The sequence below is a fragment of the Eschrichtius robustus genome, chromosome 11 (genome assembly GCF_028021215.1).
Source record: "Eschrichtius robustus isolate mEscRob2 chromosome 11, mEscRob2.pri, whole genome shotgun sequence".
Classification (NCBI taxonomy): Eukaryota; Metazoa; Chordata; class Mammalia; order Artiodactyla; family Eschrichtiidae; genus Eschrichtius; species Eschrichtius robustus.
In genome coordinates, this window is record NC_090834.1 from 60,890,907 (window position 1) to 60,914,910 (window position 24,004).

At 42.5% G+C, this 24,004-nt stretch overlaps 1 protein-coding gene, 1 long non-coding RNA gene and 1 pseudogene across 2 annotated transcripts; 1 reads left to right on the plus strand and 2 right to left on the minus strand.

Moving 5' to 3' along the window:
* Positions 1–7,118: 7,118 nt before the first annotated feature.
* On the minus strand, positions 7,119–9,065 carry LOC137772530 (uncharacterized). Its single transcript, XR_011075493.1, has 3 exons — positions 8,619–9,065; positions 7,284–7,359; positions 7,119–7,186 (listed from the first exon to the last, which is right to left on the minus strand). It is a non-coding gene; the product is annotated as an uncharacterized lncRNA (long non-coding RNA).
* Positions 8,764–11,232, plus strand: LIPT2 (lipoyl(octanoyl) transferase 2). The gene is made up of 2 exons (XM_068556490.1): positions 8,764–9,215; positions 10,211–11,232. Exons 1-2 carry the CDS (start codon positions 8,768–8,770, stop codon positions 10,438–10,440), a joined length of 678 nt encoding a protein of 225 aa, XP_068412591.1. The 5' UTR covers positions 8,764–8,767; the 3' UTR covers positions 10,441–11,232.
* A 9,114-nt stretch (positions 11,233–20,346) lies between these two features.
* LOC137772544 (anaphase-promoting complex subunit 13 pseudogene) lies at positions 20,347–20,569 on the minus strand (annotated as a pseudogene).
* Between the last annotated feature and the right edge of the window lie 3,435 nt (positions 20,570–24,004).

Genomic DNA, 24,004 nt, shown 5'->3' on the forward strand with positions numbered 1-24,004 from the left:
TCATCCTCAGAGACCTTGTATCCACTGGGCCCCACAGGCCCAGCACCTAGTACTGACAAGATTTTCAAGGCCCTAGAGAAAAGTTTCAGACTACCTCCTCCCTTTTTTATTTTTATTTTTTTTTACAGAATCCAAAATACCAAAAGAAAACGATAAAATCAAAATCAATAACTATTTAGACAAACGTCTACCAATGTAAATTTATATCAGCTTCATTGGCTGTTCAATTTAATTGTGATAGTGACTGCCACATATGCCCTCCCTCCTTTATTAATAGATCACCTGAATTTTAACCAGGCACAAGATCACCCAGCAAGATATACTTCCCAGCACCTCTTGAAGCCAGATGTGGTCATGTGACTAAATTCTGGACATGAGAAGTAGTGAGTACATTTGATACCCGCTACTTCTGGTTGTGCAGTGGATGGGGGCTCTTCATCTTTCCCCTGACTCACTGGCCAGAGTTATTGCATTGGACAACTCCAGGGGGCACATTTGCATTGCAGTCTATGAGAATGGTGCTCCCTGCCATTGTGCAATGCAGCGGCCCTGCCCCTGGCTGAGATGCAGACCTTCAGGCAAGAGCTGGAGTTGGTATTCATAAACATTTGATTACATTTTAAAATAATTTGTAGGGAATTCTCTGGCAGTCCAGTGGTTAGGACTCCACGCTTTCACTCCCGAGGGTATGGGTTGGATCCCTGGTCAGGGAACTAAGATCCCGCAAGCCACGTGGCATGGCCAAAAACAAAAAACAAACAAACAAACAACAAAACAAAACAGAATTTCTAAGTTTGATTTTCTCACTTTGCAAACATTCCATGTATGGACTGTGACTGACAAGAAATCAAATCTTGTCATAATTTAAGTAGACATAGCAAATGATTTCAAAGTAAAATTTAAAAAATCCTTTAAAATATTTTCAGCAAAGGAACAATACTTTATATGGGATATAGAAACATTTTAATATAGGATAGGACCTAAAAAATATATGTATGGAGGACCAATGAAGTTCTTAGAAAGACCTTGATCATTTTCAGTCCCCCAAGCTAGAAATTTCAGAATCATTTTTGATATTTTCCTAGTAATTTATTCATTCAGGAAATAGCATTTACTTTCAGACAATATATATAGTGGAGGAGTATCAAGATTGTGGTCAGACATACCTAGGTTCGAGTCCTGGTTTTGCTACTTACTAGGTGTATGACTTTGAGCAACCTCTGTAGGCCTCTACTTATCTGTAAAATGGGGGCAATAATAATGCCCATCTCTTATGTAATAAAGAATTTGACTGGCCTCTGTCCCTGATTACTGGGAAGGTGAATTTCAACCCTTGGAATTTCCAAAGTAATAGGAGTATCTTTGTTATCATGAGCTCTTTGGATCATAAATGTGAGTTTCTGCTAAGAGATGGGATGACTCAGGATGGGGGCTGGTCATCGTAAAGACCAACCATGTGGTTAGAGGGTTGGGACTCTGAGCCAACCTGATCTCTAGGGACAAGGGGAAGAACTGGAGATTGAGTTCAAGCATGTGACCAATGCTTCAATCAATCATGCCTTTGTAATGAAATTCCAATAAAAACTCTGGACACCATAGCCCAGTAGAGCTTCCTAGATGATGAACACATCAGTGTTCCTGGAGGGTGACATATCCTGATTCCATGAGGAGAGGTCATGAAAGCTCTACATACAGAACTCTCACAGACCCCACCCTGTGTGTCTCTTCATTTAACTGAAACTGATTTGTAACCTTTATAATAAAACTGTAATCATAAGTATAATGCTTTTCTGAGTTCTGTGAGTTGTTCTAGCAAATCATTGAACCCAAGGGGGTCATGGGAACCCCAGAATTTGTAGCCATTTGGTCAGAAATGCTGGTGGCTGGGGAACCCTCAAAAGTGCAACTGGCATCTGAAGTGAGGACAGTCTTGTTGGGAAGTATGCTCTTTTTTTTTTTTTTTAATTAATTAGTTAGTTAGTTAGTTATTTTTGGCTGCTTTGGGTCTTTGTTGCTGTGCATGGGCTTTCTCTAGTTGACGAGAGCGGAGGCTACTCTTCGTTGCGGTGCACGGGCTTCTCATTGCGGTGGCTTCTCTTGCTGTGGAGCACAGGCTCTATGCAAGCGGGCTTCAGTAGTTGTGGCACACGGGCTCTAGAGCACAGGCTCAGTAGTTGTGGTGCACAGGCTTAGTTGCTCCACAGCATGTGGGATCTTCCCGGACCAGGGCTCAAACCTGTGTCCCCTGTATTGGCAGGTGGATTCTTAACCACTGTGCCATCAGAGAAGTCCCGGGAAGAATGTTCTTGAACCTGTGGAGTCTGCTGCTAACTCTGGGTGGTTAGCATTGGAATTAAATTGTATTTCAGTATATCAGCTGCTGGTGTCAGAATACTGCCTCATAGGGTTGTACAGGATCAAATTAGAAAATATATGCAAGGCACTTAATAATGATGATTACCCCTTAGGGCTGGAAGGATTAAATAAGATAAACTGCATGAAGCACTTAGCATAGTCATAGTACTTGAGACTCCTGTGAGCCGCACACTACGCTACTCATGGAAGATAGTTTGTCCATTTTAATTGCTGAGCAGTAATCCATTGTATGAATATATCACAGTATATCAGTTCTCTTACTGATAGGCACCTGGGCTGTTTCCAATTTGGAAGTATTGTAAATAAAGTTGCAGTGGACTTCGTTGTACAAATCTTTTTGTGGTATAAATGTTTCCATTTATCATGGATAAATTCTTAGGATTAAAACTGGGTCATAGGATAGGTGTATATTTAATTTCATGAAAAATGCCAGACCTTTGTCAAAAGTGTTTATGCCATTTTACACTACAACCAGCAATATGTGAGAGTTCTGGTTGCTCTGCAACCTTGCCAACACTTGATGTCTTCAGTCTTCTTAATTTTAGCCATTCTGGTGATCGTGTAATGACATTTCATTGTGGTTTTAATTTACATTTCCATATGATTAATGATATTAAGCACAGGAAGATGGGAAAAAGAAAACAGAAATAATAAACAGAGAGAACAAACAAAAACAAAAAAAGGGTCAGGCTTAAGCCTTAATATATCAATAATTACCTTAACCTAAATGGTCTAAATACACTAATTAAAAGACAGAGATTGGCTTAGTGGAAAAAAACATAACCCAACTATATGATGTGTATAATAAACTCACTTTAAATGTAACAATAAAGGCAGACTGAAAGTAAAAGGATGGAAAAAGATAAATCATGCAAAATTAATCAAAGGAAAGCAGGAGTGGCTAAAATAATATCAGATAAAGTAAACTTCAGAGCAAAAAAAGTTATCAGAGACAATAACATTATAAAATTACAAAGGGTCAATTCACCAAGAACACATAGCAAACATAAATGGATATGCACCAAGCAACAGAGCTGAAAAATATGTGAAGCAAAAACTGATAGAACTTAAGGGCAAAATAGGTAAGTCCACAATTACAGTTGGAGACTTCAGTACCCATCTCTGAACAATTGGTAGAACAACTAGAGAGAAAATCAACAAGGATATAGAAGAGCTCACCAGCACCATTGACCAACAGATTCTAATTAACATTTATAGAACACTGCACCCACCAACCACAGAATACACATTCTTTTAAAGTGCCCACAGAATATATACCAAGACAGACCACATGCTGGGCCATTAAAATTTTTTTTAAAGAATTGGAATCATACAGGGACTTCCCTAGTGGCACAGTGGATAAGACTCCACGCTCCCAATGCAGGGGGCCCACGTTCGATCCCTGGTCAGGGAACCAGATCCCACATGCATGCCACAACTGAAAGTTTGCATGCCACAACTGAGGATCTGGCAAGCCACAACTACGGAGCCCTGGAGCTGCAACTAAGGAGGCTGTCTGCCACAACTAAGACTGGTGCAACCAAATAAATAAAAAAAATTTAAAAAAAAGAATTGGAATAATACAGAGTGTGTTCGCTGTCCACAATGGAATAAAACTAGAAATCAGTAACAGAAGGATAACAGGAATACAACATACTTCAAAGTAATCCATGGGTCAAAGAGGAAATCTCAAGGGAAATTTTTAAAAAATACATTGAACTGAATGAAAGTGAACATAGAACATACCAAACTTTGTTGGATACAGCTAAAGTCACACTGAGAGGGAAAAATTTATCACTAAATTTAGCACTAAATCCATATACTAGAAAAGAGGAAAAAATCTCAAATCAATTATTTAAGCTCCCATTGAGAAAACACAGGAAAAGAAGAACCAAATATATCCAAAGCAAGCAGAAGGAAGGAAATAATAAAGATAAAAACAGAAATAAATGAAACTGAAAACATAAAAATAACAGAAACAATAAAACAAAGGGCTGATTCTTTGGAAAAAGTAATAAAATTAACAACCCTCTAGCAAGACTGACAAATGAGAGAGAAGATACAAATTATCAACATCAGGAATGACAAAAAGGACCTCACTATAGACCATGTAAACATAAAAAGGAAAATAAGTGAATACCACAAACAACTCTACACACATAAATTTGACAACTTAGATAAAATGGACTAATTCCTTGAAAAACACAAACTACTACAACTCACCCAATATGAAACAGATAATTTGAAGAGCTCTATACTATGAAGAGATTTGAATTTGTAATTTTAAAACTCCCCAAAAGAAATCTCCAGGCTCAGATGGTTTCACAGCGAATTGTACCAAATGTTTAAAGGAAATGAAGACAATCCACACAACATCTTCCAGAAAATAAAAGAGGACAGATACTTCCCAATTTATTTTATGAAGCTAGTATTACCCTAAAAACCAAAGAAGGACAAAAAAAAAAACTATAGACCAGTATCTCTCATAAACTTAGTTGTAAAAATTCTCAACAAAATACTAGCAAACCAAATACAACAATGTAAAAAAAGAATTACAGCACAACCAAATAGGATTTATTCCAGCTATGCAAGGTTAGTCAACATTCAAGAGTCAGTCCAAAAAAATCAATCAATGCAATCTACCACATTAACAGGCTAAAGAAGAAAAATAACAAGATCATAGCAATCATTGCAAAAAAAGCTTTTGACAAGATTCAACATCCTTCATAATAAAAACTCTCAGGAAAACAGGAATAGAGGGAAAACTCCCTCAACTTGATAAAGATCATCCACAAAAAACCTACAACTAACTGTATACTTAACAGTGAAAGACTGAATGCTTTCCCCCTAAGATTAGAAAAAGGCAAGGATGTCTGCTCTTACTACTCTTATTCAACATAGTACTGGGTGCAAAAAAGGCAAAACAAGGGAATTAAATGCATACTCATCAGAAAGGAAGAAAATAGAACTGTCCCTATTTGCAGATGACAACATTGTCTAAGGAATCTACAAAAAACTCTTAGGACTAATAAGTGAATTCAGCAAGGATTGCAGGATGCAAGATAAACATACAAAAAATCAGTTGCATTTCTTTATATTTGCAGTGAACATATGGACACAGAAATTAAAAGCACAATACCATTTAGAATCACTCAAAAAAGGGAAATACTTAGGCAGAAATCTAACAAAACACATACGGATTTGTATGCTGAAAACTACAAAATGCTGATGAAGGAATTTAAAGAAGATCTAAATAAATGGTGAGATGTACCATGTTCATGGACTGGAAGACCCAATGTAGCAAATATGTCAATTTTCCCCAAATTGATATATAAGTTTAATGTAATTTTTATAAAGATCTCATCAAGATTTTTTTAGATATAGACAAGATTATTCTAAAATGTATATGAAAAGGCAAATAATGAAACCATTTTGCAATAACTAAAACAATTTTGGAAAGAGAAAGAATAAAGTAGGAAGAATCAAATTGATTTTAAGCCTTATTATATAGTTACAGCAATCAAGAATATATGGTATTGGTGGAGGGAAAGACACACAGATCAATGGCAGAGAACCTTGAAATTGGCCCACAAAAGTATGCCCAACTGATTTTTGACAAAGCTGTAAAAGCAATTAAATTAGGAAACATAGCCTTTTGAACAAATAGTGCTGAAGTAATGGGACATCCATCCATAAGCAACACACACACACACACACACACACACAACCTGCAAAAAACAAAACAAAACAAAAAACTCCAAAGTTTCAAAACTTAGGGAAAAAGAGGAAAAAATCTTCAGTACTTAGGGCTAGGCAAACACTTCTTAGACCAGTAAGATCCATAAAAGGAAAAGTGGATAAATTTGACTTTATCACAACTATAAACTTTTGCTCTGCAAAAGACCCTGTTAAGAGGATGAAAGTACAGGCCATAGAGTGAGAGAAACTATTTACAAACCATACATCTGATAAAGGACTAGTATTTAGAATATACAAAGAACTCTCAAAACTCAACACTAAAAAAATGACCATCAGTTAGAAAATGGGCATAAAGCATGAACAGATATTTCACTGAAGAGGATATACAGATGGAAAACAAGCACACGATAAGATGTTCGACACCATTAGCCTTTAGGGAAATACAAATTAAAATCACAATGAAATACCACTATACACCTATCACAATGTCTAAAATAAAAAATAGTGGTAATGCAAATGTTGGCAAGGATGCAGAGAAACTACATCATTCATATATATATTGCTGGTGGGAATGTAAAATGGTACAGCTACTCTGGAGAGCAGTTTGGCAGTTTCTTGAAAAACTAAACATGCAGCTACCATGTGATCCAGTAATTACACTCTTGGGCACTTATTCCAGAGAAATGAAAACTTATGTTCACATTAAAAACGTTTACATGAATATTTGTGGCCGCTTTATTCAGAATATCTGAAAACTGGAAATAACCTAGTTATTCTTCAATGGATGAGTGGTTAAACAAACTATGGTACATCCATATCATGGAATACTACTCATCAATAAAAAGAAATGAATATTGATACATGCAACAACCCAGATGAGTCTCTAGAAAATTATGCTGAGTGGAAAAAAAAAAGCCAGTTCCCAAAGTTTACATACCGTATGATGCTATTTATATAACACAGATAATTGTTTGCTGGGAGTTAAGTAGTGGTGTAGATATAAGAGAGCAACATGAGAGATCCTTACGGTGATCGAAATGTTCTGTATCTTGACTGTATCGATGTCCATATCCCAACTGTGACGTTGGCAAGACATTACCTTTGAGGGAATCTGGGTAAGGGGTACACAGGATCTCTCTGTATTATTCTTTACAATTGCATGAGAGTCTACCATTTTCTCAAAATAAAAAATTTAATTAAAATATTACCTGTGTGGTTTCTCTGTCATCTAAATCCTGATTGATGCAATACACTTCATCAGATTGGAGAATTTCTCTTCTCTTCCTAGTTTGATGAGAATTTTAGTTAGAGTAGGTGTTGATTTTTACCAACTGCTTTTTATGCATTTATTGAAAATAATCTCATGGTTTTTCTCCTTTTCGGTGAAAATTATATTGTTTGATTTTAGAATGTTAAGCCAATTTTGCATTCCTGGGATAAACAATACTTTATTGCTGGATAAATTTGCTAATATTTGCTTAGGATTTTATGTCTACATTTATGAAATGTCTTTCAGGTACCTATGGGAGTGATCAATGTTATTAGCTTCTAAAATTAAAAAAGACCTGAGCAAAAGTAATAAAATATTAAAATTTGATAAGCCTGGATGGTGGGTAAACGGTAATTTGTTACATTATTCTCTATACTTCTCTGCTTTCTTTTCAATTAAACAATCCTTGGTTGCAGCTTAGAAGACACATTCAGAGGATAGATTGAGGACATAAAAATTGGGTTCTGTGTGCTATTAGGAATACAGGGGTAGGATAGTCTTGGGTAACCTCTTCACATAGCCGTGGGCCAAACACATAGTTGGTACTCAGTAAAAGTTTATTAAATGAATTTAGATTTGTTTAAATCACACTCCAATACAACATAATGGATGCTGTGATCCAGATCCATCCTCAGGATCTAGTCAGTCATTCCCCCAGCTTCTGGGAGTAGGTTGCTCATGGCTCAATTTCTCTCTGGGAATTGCCCCCCTCCAAAGGAAACAGCCTTGCCAAAAGTTACAGGACCTGTCCACATACAGCCTCCATCACTGGTCAATGCAAGGACATAAATTTCTGGCCCCCTTCTTTAATTTAGAATAATTCTGAAAGGTCATCCCAGGCTCAGAGCATTCTTTGGGATTGGCTGAGGCTTCTGCTTAGATAGTTTCACAATTCAACCTCTCCTTCTGCCTAATCCTGCTTCCACCACTCCCTTACAGGCTTGGCCTTGAAAAGTACCTTCACCCCATCCCCACCCCAATAAACCTCCTGCATGTGAATCTCCCTCTTCCTCGGGGAACTCCACTCAGGACACGTATTACCCTATTTTACTTTTCTTTTCATAGCAGTTATCAGTATTTGAAATAACCTTATTTATTTAATGCTTTAATACTTGCTTATTGCCTGCTGTAAGAATGTAAGCTTCCCAGAACAGACCTTTTTCTTTTTCCATACAATGTACACTACTGTACCAAGCACCTAGGGCAGGGCCTGCAGAATACAAGCAGGCCCTAAATACTGGTTGTTGGAATGAACGAATGAAAAGAGACACACCTTGCCCTAGGTATCGTACAGTCTCTCAACAGCCAGTAACAAGCATTTGGGGGCGGAGACTCTGGACAAGTCCCCGAGTCCCCGCCCCTCCCAGCACGCCCCCAGGCCCAGGCAGGAGGCGGGGCCCCGCAGACGCCGCGGTCCGCGCAATGCGGCAACCGGCGGTACGGCTGCTGCGGCTGAGTCAGGTGCCGTATGCCGAGCTGCTGGCGCTGCAGGAGCGCTGGCTGTGGAGGCTGCAGGCCGAGCCAGGGACCGAGGCGGGCGCGCTCCTGCTCTGCGAGCCCGCGGGGCCCGTGTACACCGCCGGGCTGCGCGGCGGCCTGACGTCCGAGGAGGCGACGCGGCTGCGGGCCTTGGGTGCCGAGGTGCGCGCCATTGGCCGCGGCGGCCTAGCCACCTTCCATGGCCCGGGCCAGCTGCTCTGCCACCCCGTACTCGACCTGCGACCCCTTGGCCTGCGCCTGCGCGCCCACGTGGCGGCGCTGGAGGCGTGCGCCGTGCGCCTGTGCGAGCTCCAGGGCCTACCGGGGGCCCGCGCGCGGCCCCCACCCTATACCGGCGTCTGGCTGGGCGAGCGCAAGATCTGCGCAATCGGTGAGCGCCTCGGGGCGGGGCCTGGCGGGGGCGGGGCCTGGCGGGGCCGGACCAATGGTGGTGAGGGCAGAGCTCCGGCTGGGAGGAGGTGTGTCTGACACGGGCTTTGAATCAGAACTAGTCCTGGATGTAATGTATCTTTCTTCCTCTGAATGATTTTTTTTCCCCTTTTTAAAAAAAATTGTGGTAAAATACACATAATATAAAATGTACCATCTTAACCATTTTAAAGTGTGCAGTTCAGTAGTGTTAAGTGCTTCCACGTTGTTATGCAGCCAATCTCCAGAACTCTTTTCATCTCTCAAAATTTAAACTCCACTTTTAAACAACTCCCCATTTCACCTTCCCCCTAGCCCCTGACAACCTCCAGTCTACTTTTTATCTGTATGAATTTGACTTCTCTAGGTAATTTATTTAAGTGTAATCATACAGTAGTTGTCTTTTTGTGACTGGATTATTTCACTTAGCATAATGTCCTCAAGGTTCATCTATGTTGTAGTGTGTGTCAGGATTTGCTTCCTTTTTAAGGCTGAATAAATATCTCATTACATGTAAAAACAAATAAACAACAAACAAAACAAAGTTTTTAACCCTCTTCACTGAAATATTCAGAACCAGAAGGGCCCTCAGAGGCCAACTCGTTCAACACTCATTTTTACCAGTGGAGACACACGGGAAGTGATTGCCAGGGTACTTCACAGTATCAGGACAATAAGGGTGAAAAAGTTTTTTCAAACTTTTTTTTAAGCAACGGAGGAATCTCTTTGTTAAAGGACATTTTCTGTAATCTCCATAATAAGTGCAGCTACTGTGGAGTGACACACCTCTCCTCCCATTTTGTCCCCCTCCCCTGATCTGTGCACAACCCCTTGGGTGCTCTAGAAACGAAGCTGGAAAATCAGTGGTCTAGTCCAGTTTCCTCATCACACTGAGGGGGATCATGAAGCCTGGGGAGGGAGGGTACCTATTCTAAGACCCGTTGGTTTGCCTTGCAGGAGTCCGCTGTGGAAGGCACATTACATCTCACGGCCTGGCGCTGAACTGTTCTACGGACCTCGCGTGGTTTGAGCACATTGTGCCCTGTGGGCTGGTTGGGACAGGTGTCACTTCCCTGAGTAAGGAGCTCCAGAGGCATGTCACTGTGGATGAAGTAATACCACGTTTCCTTGAGGCCTTTAAAGAGACCTACAAGTGCACGTTGATCTCAGAGGACAGCCCCAACTGAAGGGCATTTATATTATCACAGCCTGGAGGTCCTGCCTTGGAAAGCACCACACCTGACTTGGAGTCACTGAAACCCAGATTCTAGACCCAGCCCTGTCATTCACACACCATGAGACTATGGGCAAATCATGAGCTCTGAGCCATTGGTTCCGTATGTATCCTGGTTTATTAATTTCTTCCCCACCTACCTCAGATATAGATGTGAAAACATTATGAAAAGCATGCTGTATAAATATAAGGCATTAGCACTACTGTTGACACCATTTTCTCAGCTTAGAAAAACTCAGATATCATAGAGTGTCATTTCTCAAATATTTATTATTTCCTCAGTACTGTATTTAACTGGGGAAGCCTGGGCTCCATTTCCTTTGATTTTTGTAAGAATCATTTCTCTGGATCGTCCAGGTGAAGGTGATGTGATGTGGTGCTTTTTTATTCTCAGGAGACCTGGGTGCTTTCTGCAATAAAAGGGAAAGGGAAAGGCCTCTTTAAAGAATAAAATGGGATTCTGTGTTCCTGGGTTGGATTCCTCAAGCCTGATAGCTATTTTTAGTTAGGTAACCTGAGCTAGGCCAGAGGCTAGAGGAACGAGAAGAATAATTTCTCACACTACAAATGCCAAAGATAGAAGTAAGTTTTTCTTATATGAGATCTCTGTTTGTAAGGTTGTATAGTAATTATCTATTGCTGTGTAACAAATCACCCCAAAACTTAATGACTTAAAAGAATAAACATTTATTATCTCTTACACTGTGGGTCAGGAATTCGGGAGAAACTTAGTTGGGTGGTTCTGGTCAGGGTCTCTCAGGTGCAATCAAGATGTCAGCTGGGGGCTTCCCTGGTGGCACAGTGGTTAAGAATCCGCCTGCCAATGCAGGGAACAGGGGTTCGAGCCCTGGTCCGGGAAGATCCCACATGCCGTGGAGCAACTAAGCCCGTGCGCCACAACTACTGAGTCTGTGCTCTAGAGCCCGAGAGCCACAACTACAGAAGCCCGCGCACCTAGAGCCTGTGCTCCGCAACAAGAGAAGCCACTGCAATAATAAGCCCGTGCACCACAGCGAAGAGTAGCCCCCGCTCACCGCAACCAGAGAAAGCCTGCGTGCATCAAGGAAGACCCAACGCAGCCAAAAATAAAATAAATAAAATAAAAATAAATAAATCTATTAAAAAAAAAAAAAGATGTCAGCTGGGGCAGCTCTCATCTGAAGGTTTGACTGGGGCTGGAGAATCAGCTTCCAAGATGATTCACCCACATGCTTGGTTGGTAGTAGTTGTTAAAAGGAGGCCTTAATTCCTCACCTTAGTTCCTCATCACTCCACAGGGCTGCTTGAATGTTCTCATGACCTGGCAACTGGCTTCCCCCAGAGCAAGTGATACCAGAAAGAGACAAGGCGGAAGCCACAATGTCTTTTATGACCCAGCATTGGAAGTCACACAGTCATTTCTGCAGTCTCTTAATATGTGAGCCCTATTTAGTATGGAAGGGACTGCACGAGGGTGATAGGAGGTGAGGATCATTAAGGGCCATCTTGGAGACTGACTACCACAGGCAGGGTAGAAAGAGCCTTGAATGAGAAGTCAGGCAACTCTAGTTCCAGTCCTGGCTCTGTGGAACAGTAACCAACAACATTTAAGATGGCGGTTGCTTCCTGAGGGACTGCAATGAGCAGAGCTCCCTGCTGCTGATGGACATGTGGTGGAGTTCAGCCACCAAAATGTGAGGGTTGTTCATTACCACAGCATAAGTAAGTAGCTTATGCTGACAGATAAAATATGTTTATATTAATTAGGACTCTTGTATTTGCAAGTGTAGAAACCCAACTCAAACTAACTTAAGCAACAAACAAACAAACCCCACAATGGGAGGGTTATTGGAAAAGGTACTGAGGGGGTCTCATAAAATCCAAGGGTGGGGCTGCAGCTGGGCTCCAGAACAGAACCAGAGCATGTAGCCCTTTAGGAACCCACATGGTCTTTTCTCTCCTGTTCTCTGCCGTGATTCTTGGTGTGTTTGCTTCATTCTATCTTACTTCAGTCCAGCTTTCTCTGTTTCCCAGGCAATGTAGTGGAAGATGGCTACTGCTGCTGTTATCCATGAATGTTGGAGTAGAGTCAAGAAAAATCCCCAGGTTTCTGGCTTGAGCAAGTGGGTGGATGCTAGAGGTATTGCTGGGATAGAGAACTCTGGATAATGACCAAGTTTGGAGAGAATGATAATGAGTTCAGTTTTAGGTAAATCAGGTTTGAGATACTTGTGGAAGATGTAGGTGGAGAGGGCCAGTTGGGTGTTTGGATCTGGAGCATGGCTGTGATGAGCGATGGTTTAGGTCTGGGAGCCCAAAGAGAAGGGGAGGGCAGAGGACTGATAAATGTGAGGCACGCGCCAAGGAGGAGCAGGCCAAGGAGACTGAGAAGCAGTCTAGGCAGAGACATAGTGCGGGACCCAGAATGAGACAACATGACGATCTCATTCACTCTTCTGGCAGCACAGCAAGATAGGTAGGCTTATTTTATGGATGAAAAAACAGGCTTGGGAGGCTAAGTGACTTATTTGAGGTCATGCACTTAGGGGCAGAGTCAGTCCCTGGCTCCTAATCTGGGCTCTTTTCCACTCTCCCACAGCTGCCTCTGAAGGGTGAGCAGGGTAGGTATCCTGGAGGAGATATGCCTCCAAGAACAGGTGGGTCGACAGAGCTGAGGAGGACGCAGGGCAGAAGGCCAGAGTTAGGCTGAGGCCGGACGTGTGGAATTGGCTCAGGCCACTGCTGTGGGTTCCTGACTCTCCTTCCTTTCTGGACAGAGCCCACCTACGCTTTCCCACTGGGGCCCTTCCTCAAGGAAGGAAGCTGAGTGTACGAAAGAGGATAGTTAACACCCTGGCTTTTCCACCTCCAGAAAGCCTCTTCTTGTTTATGAGAAGTCTTTTCCTCATAAATAAACAAATTGTCCAAGGTCTGGTGAATGAGTGCTAAGTGTGAGGACGTGACCAACTGCAGTCACTGGCCCAGCACCTTGTTCCTCAGCGAGGCTGGCCGGAAACCAAACAGAACCTGCTCTGGCAGTGTGACCAGGTGCACCTCGCTTCATGAAAAAAGCCTCTGACTGAAAACCTTCATGGAAATCAGATATTTGCAATCAAAATCTAATTTTTTCACTAAATTGTAATTTACCTTACCTATTATCATACCATAATAACTATAAAGTTTTAACAAACAACAACACTTGCACTCCCACCTAAAAAAAATTCTTTTCATTTGTGTGTTTCCGACACTTGATTATGAGCAGACATCTTTTATTATTCTATTCTATTCTGTTTTATAATTCTATTATGAACTATTATGTGGATAAAATTATGTATACTATTTTAAACCATAGTATTACAAAGATTCTCCCACATTGCTAGATAGTCTTTATATTTTTAACATCTTAATCTTGTTTTTATTTCTTTTAAAAAAATATAGGCAATGCATGCACATGGAATATAAAATTTAAAAGGTACAAAATGCTACCATTGAAATATAAGTCTTATTCCTATCGCTTTGCCCTGTAAACCCAGTCCCTTTCCTGGAGGCCTAAATGATGGTACATGTCTTATTTATATTCTTCAGAGATATTTTATATATATATAAGCATACATGCTTGTATGTGTACATTCTTTTTCATATAGTAGCATACTATACACACATCCCTGCACTTTGTAAGATTGTTTCAGGTCAGTATATAAAGAACATCCTCATTTTTAGAAACGGCTATGGAGTCATCCTCATTTTTAGAAACAGCTGTGGAGTATTCCATTCATTGGATTTACCATGACTTATTTAGCTAGCCCCCATTGAAGATGTTTAGGTTATGACTAATCTTTTTCTTTTACAAATAAGGCTGCAGTGAGGATCCATATATAAATGTGCATGTGTGTCTGTGTGTGTGTCTGCCTATTGTATCACACATGGTGAGCACAGAGTTTGCATTTCTAGAAGTGATTTTCTGAGTCAAAGGATATGTGCATTTTTATTTTAACATATGTCATATTGCCTTTCATAAAACTTATACCAATTTATATTCCCATCAGCAATGTACAATGCCTGAATTTTAAATGTTCTAGCATCTTAGATTTTTCTTCATCTTTAAAGCTTTTTATTATAAAATCTTTCAAACATACAACAAACCCCATGAACCCCATGTACCCATCACGCAGGTAAAACAATCAACTCATGGCCATTCTTAGTTTATCTAAACCAGTGCCCATTTCCTGCCTCCTCCCTGGATTGTTGTGAAGCAAATCACAGGTACCATATTATTTCATGCATAAACATTTCAGTATGTATTCCCAAAAGATAAGGACTCTTTAAAAAAAACATAACCACAGTATATCATTAACACATATAAAAAATACTTATTCAATATCAACAAATATTCAGTTAATATTCAGATTTCTTTCTTTCTCCCTCCTCCCTCCCTCCCTCTGTCCCTCCTTCCTTCCTGTAGTTGGTTTGTTCAAACCAGGATTCAAACAAGGTCTACACACTGAATTTGGTTCATATGTCTCATAAATGTCTCTTTTCACCTATGGTTCCCCCGCCATCTTTTTTACCTTTTTCTCCTGTGTTTCCTGAAGGTTAAAAAGTAGATCCTGACAATTGGCATGATTCAGGTATGATTTTTTTTAGCACATCTGCTTTGTAGGTTATGGTGTGTTCTTACATCAAGTAGCATGTAGTATCTGTTTTGGGGTTTGTTTTTTTTTTCCTCTTTATTTTTTTGTGATGACTGTGCCCTAGATTCATTATTTTATTAGGGGTTTGTAAGATGTGATACTCCGATTCTATCATTCCTTCTTCACTTACCAGCTGGAATACGTCTATAGACCTGGCAGGCTGAGTGCAAAAGAACTCAACATGTCCGGTAGCATTAGTGTTATTAGCATATTATTAGTTTTTTAGTTTTGTTCATTTTCATTAAAATTTGTATTGAATAAATACTATGTAAAAGATTTGCTTTTACAGTTGCACTGGAGTTTAAACTGAGTTTAAATTTGAACATATTTAGATTATCAGCCCTGAGTACCTCAATGATTTTTTTCCTTTAAAAGGGGTTCATACATCATTCAAGTTCAAGAGACACTGGTATAAGGCTATAGTGTTACATTTTTTCAATTTACCTAAACTGTGAGCTTTTCTAAGCCAGAGACTGTTTCTTTGTTTTCTTTGTTTGTATCCTAGCATGTGAAAGGAAACAGTGATTCAATGACTGTTATTATGAGGAATTCCCTGTAGCCTCCACTTTGGTCCTTTTGTTGACAGACATCAGTATCCAGTCTGCGAAGTGGTCATCCCAGCCCTGCTCACACAGCTCCAGATGTGGAGCATTCTTCATAATTCTGATTGTTAGAAAGTTGTTCCTCATCCCAAACTGAAACCTGCCCACAACAGTGTCATAATTCTGCCCTCCTGCAAGTCCTCCTCTGAGAGGTCTTCCCTGGCCACACCGTGCATCCCCCTCGGGTGGCAGTGGCCCCTGTGATGTAGTTACTTATTTCCATGTCTGACCCCATCCAGACTGTGAGCTCCGCAGGCAGGGACTATAGCTGTTATCACCCATGGCCCTCTCAGGACCAGCCCAGGCAGGGCCTCACACAGAGGTGCCCAGAAATGGCCTGTTGAGCCAGCAAATGAATTCTATCCTAGGAGCGGGCTCTTCTTCAAGTTAAACTTTCCTGATTCTTCTGTTCTTCATAAAATGTAGCTTCCAGACTCTGCCCCCACTGCCCTCATCTCAACAGGCTCCAATTGGCTAACATGGCCTTAACCTGTGTTGCTTGAAGATAACATGCCTGGTGTGGTCTGGCCAGTGTTGGGGAAGCTAGTAAAATAGTCTTGTTCAGGCTTCAGAGGCAACAGTAGGCCTTTGACTAAACAAAGACCCTGAAAGAGCTACATGCCGAACTGCTAGACTACATGCAGGTCAGCAGAAACGGTGCTAGCAAGTCTTGGGAATCTGGCCAGTTCCCGGGGATCAGCGAACATTCTGAGACTTCCAACTAAAGTATCAAAGCATTTGCAATAACAGCCAGAGCTGCATATTTTCACGCAAGCTGATGATCATCAGTTTGCAGCTTGGCGTTAAAAGCAGGACGCCTTTGGGCGGCACTCTGAAGTCTCATCCGTGGGGGAACGCACCGCCTGGGACCTTCCCAACTGGGACTCCAGATTGCTGTGCAAGGGACTTCCCAGCTGCTGCTTGGATCTGGAAGTAGGTGTCGGTGCAATTCGGTGATGTATGCTCTGTTATATACTCTGTTACTATTCTTATTCCTTTTCCTCTAATGATTGTATATTGAAATTTATATACTCTGTTAATATTCTTATTCCTTTTCTTTTAATGGTTGTATATTGAAATTAAGTTAAATCACCTTCTATTAAAGATTTGATTGAAGCTGTTTATTTGCGTGAGACGAGTGGTTATTTTGCCAGCGAATCCAATGAACCTTAAAACCAAAAGCAGACTTTTGGCAAGACAGCCAGTGCAAGGTGTGTCAGCCTGTGCTGGGCCCTGGGGACACAGAGATGGGTCAGACTTGGTCCCTGTCTTCAGGGAACTCACAGCTTGGTGGAGGAGACACACCAGTAAAAACTGTTCACAGTAACCTGTTATAAGTACCATGAGAGAAGTTTGTACAGGTACTATGGGAACACAGAAGTGACAAATCTTAAAAGGGAAGAGGGGCAGAAAAGGCTCAAGTGACTTCTAAGTTGTAAGAAAGAGAAAACCTGGCTCAAACGCAGTGAAAAGCAGTATCTTAGATCTCGTAACTAAAAAGTCTGGGGATAGACTTTAGCCACAGATTGATCCAGGAGCAGGTAGCATCTAAGGGTGAGTTAGTCAGCCCCAGGAGGAAGGGTGTTCCAGGCAGAGAGAGCAGTATAGGCGAAGGCCTGGAGGTGAGAGAGAGCAGGTGGGTATTGGAGGAACAACAGATTGTCCTCCTACCCCTTTCTAGGGTGAACAGCCTGGGCTCACAGCCTCCTCCCACATTCCTTACTTCTCCTACTCCTCCCTACTACCCCTTGCCCGGAGCAGGCTGAAAATGAATGGGGAGGACCTCACCCATTTGACTGACTTGCCACTGCCTCTGCTTGATCCTCCCATTTGTCCCTCCGTATGCTCACCACCCTTCTCCACCCACCATGGGACTCCTTGCTCTTGAGCTTCCATCTGGGTTGGTACAAAAAGAGTCAGCAGTAGAAGACCAAAGGGTGGGAGGGGAGGGAGTGAAGGGAAAGGAAGTGATTCATTTCCCAGCTCTGTCTCTGCTAGGTCAGCATGGGTTGGTTGCAGTCTCTACATGAAGTCACCGTCCCAGCCTGGCTGCCCTCCCTGGGCTCCAATAAACCCATCCCACCCTTGCCCTCCAAGCCTAGCAATGCTTTCCCTCCTCACTGTTGCTAGCCAGACATGCTGCACCATTCCTTGTCAGTTTCCTAAACCCTCCTTCATGCTCTCTTCAAAGTATCTAGTTTCAGGGTGCCATCTGTTTCCTGCCAGAACTCTGACTGACATGGCCCTGATTTGCAGTCAGAGGCTGGACTGGGGACATGCTATGCCTTGTGAGATGCTGGGTGCCTTCAAGGAGTTTTTGTTATTCAGCTCAGCTCAATTCCACCACACTCACCCCTCTCCAGCCCAACCCACATGGGCCCAGGGCTGTTCTAAGCACTTTACAGGCATTATTTAATCATCACAGCAAATAACAAACCCACAAGGTTGTATTGCTGACTGTGTTCTGAGAAGAGAAAACCAGCTCAGATGAAGATTTGCCCAAGTTCATATAGTTAGCTAGAGGCAGATCCATGATTTGAACTCAAGTCTGGACTCCAAAGGCAGTACATTAAACAGCACTCCTGTGACTCCCACTCTGCCCTCCACACAGGAAAGTGAAAGGACCAAAGGAGACAATGAGTGTGAAAGTGCCTTTGAGACCCTGAAGAGCCAACACACCTGGTTGGCCTGAGAGCTGTGGTGTGTCCTGTTGCTCCCCAGGGCCAGGCTGAGTCTTTGACAGGCACTCAAGAAGGTCAGGGCTGGCAGAGGCCCCAGAGATCAGACAGCCTCACCCCTTCCTGTGCTGAGGGAGAAACAGCCCCAGAGAAGACAAGTGGTCCCCCCAAGGTCCTACAGTTGCAGTAGGAGCCAGAATTAGAATTTAGAATGTCTTCAGACACCCCATAAATGTATCAGGGAGAAGGATGTAGCACTCCCCTTAGAGAGAAGTTTAGAAGAGAGAGAAGGGGTGGGGATCAGGATGGGGGAAGCTGATCATTTCTGGACTACAGAATTTCAGACCTGAGGGATGCAAGGGGTTTCAGAGCCCATCTAGAAGGCTCCTCTGATAGCCACTCTGACAAGGAAGCTCTACCTGCTCGCCTCCAAGATAAGAAGCCCATTCCCATCAGAGGCAGCCTGTCCCACACTCCCAGTGAGCAGAGATCTGGATCCTGTGACTCTCCCATCCCCAAGCCCGCTTGGTCCCCCCACCCAGGTCTTCTCTCTAGGACTCCACAGAACATGCCTGCTCCCTCTGCCCAGGTATGTGAGCCATGCTCACGGCACACTTACTCCCCTCTTCTCGTTTCTCATTTCTGCTCAACTGTGAATCTCCTGTCTGCCCAAATCATATCTGTTTTCCAAGGCCTACTATAGAGGATACTTGTTGCTTCAGCCTGTACAGCCATTCAGACTACCTCTGATAGCAGCATCCAGATTTTCCTTAGGGAATCACCCCCCACCAGTTTTATGTGTGTGTATTTGTTTGTTTGTTTCTTTTAATTGAAGTATAATTGGCATGTAACATTATATTAGTTTCAGGTATACAACATAATGATTTGATATTTGTATACATTGTGGAATGATGACCACAATAAGTCTAGTTAACATCCATCCCCTTACACAGTTACAAAAATTTTTTTCTTGTGATGAGAATTTTTAAGATTTATTCTTTTTTTTTTTTGAAGAGAGGTTTCAGTTATTCAGTGTTTTCAGTTTTTCAGTGAGGGATACAGATGTAAAAGCCAGGGCCTCTTCCCACAGAGTTTACAATCTGGGGAGAGAACAAGAGAGATACCACATAACAGAGGCAAATCATTCTAGGAGATAAATGTCCCTCAATGTGTTTTTCAAAATACAAGTTCTTACACAAACGTGTAACTAAATGTTGACTCCATGGTGCTTCAGTTATATCTGAAAGGGCTTTGAGAAAATAAGAAGTCCTGTTACTGGATAAAACTAGTGGTCCATCTCGCCTTTCCAGCAGCACTAAAGGAAGTTGTAGGGAGAGCAGAGGTTAACTGTCAAGATAGCTTTTAATTTGTAAATGTATCCAAAGTTTGAAAATATCATGGGGATTCTTAGGAATCCCACTAGTCAGTGAATGGCCTATCTATATGTCCACTACATCTACAGACTACACACACACCCACTCAGATGATTCTCAGAATGGGGGTATATGAGAAGTTAATTCTCATGTCTGGCTTTGTCGTTCTTCACCTTTCCCTCTCATATCTTCAATCACCTGTGTCACAGGACACATATAAGTAGTTGGGAAGTGTTAAACTCTGACAGTAAAGCAAAATCAGAGTTAAAGGCAAATGTTTAATGAATCATGTTCAAACACAAGCTAGTCAATGAAGAACTTTAGGTTCAAAGGGCCAGATATTCTGCATTCCCAAGAAATCGCAATCAGCTTCTCATTCTGGTTAAATATTTTCACATTGCATTTTGCAGCCACAAAATTAGTGGTACATTTTTGAGCGTTGATCTATCATTCAAAGATTCAAATTAGGGGACTGAAAGAAAACATTTTGTATCTGTGTATTTAAAAAAATCTGTCGATGAACAAGGAGCCAGGTGTCAGTTTCCTATGGGAGGAATGTTCTCATGGAGGTACTGTAAGGGTAAGTCAGTCCGCTTCATTTCTTGTTCTTTAACATTCTGTGGTGCCGCCATTGTCCTGTTCAGGTTCAGGAAGCTCATTCAGTGGTATTGCAACATCCCCATAAGGCAGCTTGTCTTCTCACCAAGCATCATCAATCAAATCCAAGATCCTTCCATCTCTCTGTACCTCACTGTCCATTCTCCTGCAGCTTTAATCTTGCCAGATCTGCAAGCCAAAAAGGTTATTTCCTCAACATGAAGACTGAGGAGATGATGTAATCCAGCAGTAGGATTCTCCAGGCTTTTTTAGCCTGGATGTGTCTTTTGGCATGATATCACCCTGGGAAAGACTCATCTCATCTGTTTACTTATAAGATTATAGTCCCTCCCAGCTGATTTTCCCGGTCACACACAGATGCCACCTTTTTGTAAAGTTTTCTCAGATCACTCCAGCTTCAGCACACATTCTGCCCTTGACCGGTTCCTTCTTGTCCTATGATCCACTAAACAAGTTAGGTCGGCTTTGTGACTGATTGCTCAGGCATTATTGTTTCCAATTGCTGTGTGTAAATTTTGTATCAATGACTCAGCATATCTTTCCCCAATCTGGCCTCAATCTTTTCCCACCTGTCCCTCTTCCGGACACCTCTAACCCTGTCATACTTTCCAACCTTTGCACTTAAAGGTCTCTTTGCCCCATCACTAACACCTACTTTTCCTTCCAAACTCAGAGTTGGACATCAGCTCATCGGGGTCAATATCCCATTTCCAGAGTTAGGCGTTAAGGTGCCTTCACTCTTCAGGGGTTGGCAGAGTGGAAAGCATAAGGCGGGCAGTGACCAGGACACGGCCACCATCCCAAGCACTTTGCCACACTCGCCAGAATAAGCCATTACCACTTTCCTGAACAAAATTTTTCTTACACGCGTGACTATCCCAATGTTTCTAATGCTCCGTCTTGTTCCTTTTTTCCCAGCTAACCCCCAGTCAGTCTAAAAAACTTGGCTCCCAGGTCGCCTCCTGCAGGAACTTTCTCTAAGCGCCAGGAAGAACGCGGTCCCCGCCCCTCCGCGGGCCCCATAGTTCCCTGGGCACAGTGAATGGTCCCCATCGGGAGCTTGTTGCATTGCCCGCCACAGGGTCTTCCCAGACAGGCGGTGCCTACGTTCCCCGGGGCAGGGCAGTTTTATCCATCTCTGTTTTAGGGCTCTGTAAACGTGTAGTTACATTAGCAAAGCTAGAACGCCTTCCACCCCACTCCGCCCCCCCCCCCCCGCACTAAAAATGACCCTCGCAGGCCACCACCGTTGGTACAGGCGTGGGAGGCCGCTCCACAGCCCAAGATTTATTCTTTTAGCAACTTTCAAACATGCAATCCAGTATTATTAACTATAGTCACCATGCTGTACATTACATCCTCATGGCTTATTTATTTATTCATTCATTCATTCATTCATTCATTTATGGCCGTGCCCCACAGCTCCTGGCATCTTAGTTCCCCGACCAAGGATCAAACCCGGGCCCATAGCAGGGAAAGCGCAGAGTACGGGAATTGCCAGCTTATTTATTTTATAACTGGAAGTTTGTACCTTTTGCCCCCTCCACCCATTTCCCCCATCCAAGTGTATGTGGTTTGAATAGAGATGACACACCCCCTACCAGCTTCTGTGACTGGGATAAGCACTGGGTCCGTTTCAGGACAATAAGAGTCTGACCCAGGACTTCTGTCAGGAGGGTTGTGGGGTAAAGAAGCTCTTTCTACCGGTTTCATTCATAGAATAGAGTGTATGCATGGAATTCAGGCAGTCATTTTGTTACCGCAACATGGGATTCTGCCTGAGCATGGAGCATCAGTGAGAACAGCAGAGCCCAAAGATGCAGAGACAGCTTCCTGAAGACATCATCTGAGCTCCTGGATCCAGCCATGCCTGAAGCTAGATATGTCAGGATTTTATAATTTTATGAGCTGAGAAATTCCCTTTTCTACTTAAGTCAGTTTGAGCTGGGTTTTCTGTCTGTTGCAACTAAGATTCCTGATTGATACATCCATCATCTCTGCAAACCCTAGTCCACACTGAACCCACATTCTTCTGCATTCCCATAGCCCTTATTGTTTAAACCATAAGATTCAAGAGTCCATATTTATACAACCATGAACACACATGCCCTTATTAATTTTTTTTTCCCGTGTTGCGCTGCTTGCGTGATCTTAGTTCCCCGACCAGGGATTGAACCTGTGCCCTCGGCAGTGAAAGCACAGCGTCCTAGCCACTGGACCACCAGGGAGTTCCCAATAGCTATTCTTTATGGAACACTTGCTACGTGCCAGGTACCAGGTGAAGCACTTTAAATATAATATCTTACTGTAATCCATACAACCATAAGATGTAGTTGTTTTTAATCCCCATTCTGCAAATAAGGAAACTAAGACTCAGTGAGGTTAAGTTCTCACAGCTGATAATTGGCAGGGCTAGGATTCAAACCCAGCTCCGTTGGACCCCAGAAGCTGTGTTCTCGAGCACTCTTCCACCTTGCTGCCCAGGACACAGCATGTGTGGGGGTGAGGAAGAAGAGGCCACTGAGATCTTCAGTCTCTTGACACCACACCTTGCTGCATGTCTTCCAGGGCTCTTTTCACCGCTCTTTGCTGCCTGCAGAGGCAGGAGAATGGTTAAGCTCAGAACAAGAAGACAAATGTTCTGTGGGCTAAACTGACAGGCCAAGAGGAGACAAGATTGCGGAAGCACAGACACAGGCTCCTGATGAGTAATGGAATAAAATTACTTGATGTGATCATTAAAGTTCCTCTGTGATTCATGCTGTATTTTCCTTGGTAACCCAGGCTTCTGAGACTGTTGACGACAGACATCATCCATGCTCGTCCTACCTCCCAACGCTTCTCCCCCACCTACTAGACAGACATTGAGTTACATCCTGGGTATTCTATGGCGAAAAAGATACACCTGGCCTGTGTTCTTGTAGCACTTACAGTCTAATGGGAAAGGCAGACCCCAAATCAGTACACAGATAAATAGAAGACTGGGTTGGGGTTGAGTCCTACGAAGAAAACAAACAGGGAACTGGATGGATGATGGTTGCATTTTCCAAGAGAGAATACTAAAGGGAGCAGGGAAGGAAGTCACGAGTCCCAGCCACAACATGTTATCCAAACAGAGATGTCAAGTAGGTAGTTAGATATAGGAGTCTAGTGCTCAGAGGAGAGAGGTCTGGCCGAGAGGTTGAAAGAACATCAGGCTGTCTCAGGTTCTATCTCTTCTTGGAAGCTTTCCCTGATAACGTAATTCCTAGTGATCTTTCCTTTCATTACCTTTATTCATTCATTCATTTATTCAACAAATTCTCAGTAAGGTCTACTCTGTGCAGACTTAGTGCTGGCTTAGTGCCCTTAAGGAGCTTATGTTCTAGGTGTGGAATCAACAAATAAAGTAGACAATTATAACACAGAATGGTAAGTGCTGTGTTCAAGGGAAGTGTAAGAGGCTGTAGGAGAATGGCCTTCTGCATCAGCCAGGTCCAGCGGGAAGCAGATGGCCACGTCACATCAGTAATTTGAGGAGGCTCTATTCAAAGAGGTGGGCAGGGAGTAGGGAAACCACAAGGGGTTGTGAAGTAC

Bases quoted from the DNA above. Each gene is read 5' to 3' on its own strand.
- LIPT2 (XM_068556490.1), top strand. From the start codon at position 8,768: ATGCGGCAACCGGCGGTACGGCTGCTGCGGCTGAGTCAGGTGCCGTAT. The intron at 9,216-10,210 runs GTGAGCGCCTCG...TTTGCCTTGCAG, and splicing joins GCGCAAGATCTGCGCAATCG to GAGTCCGCTGTGGAAGGCAC.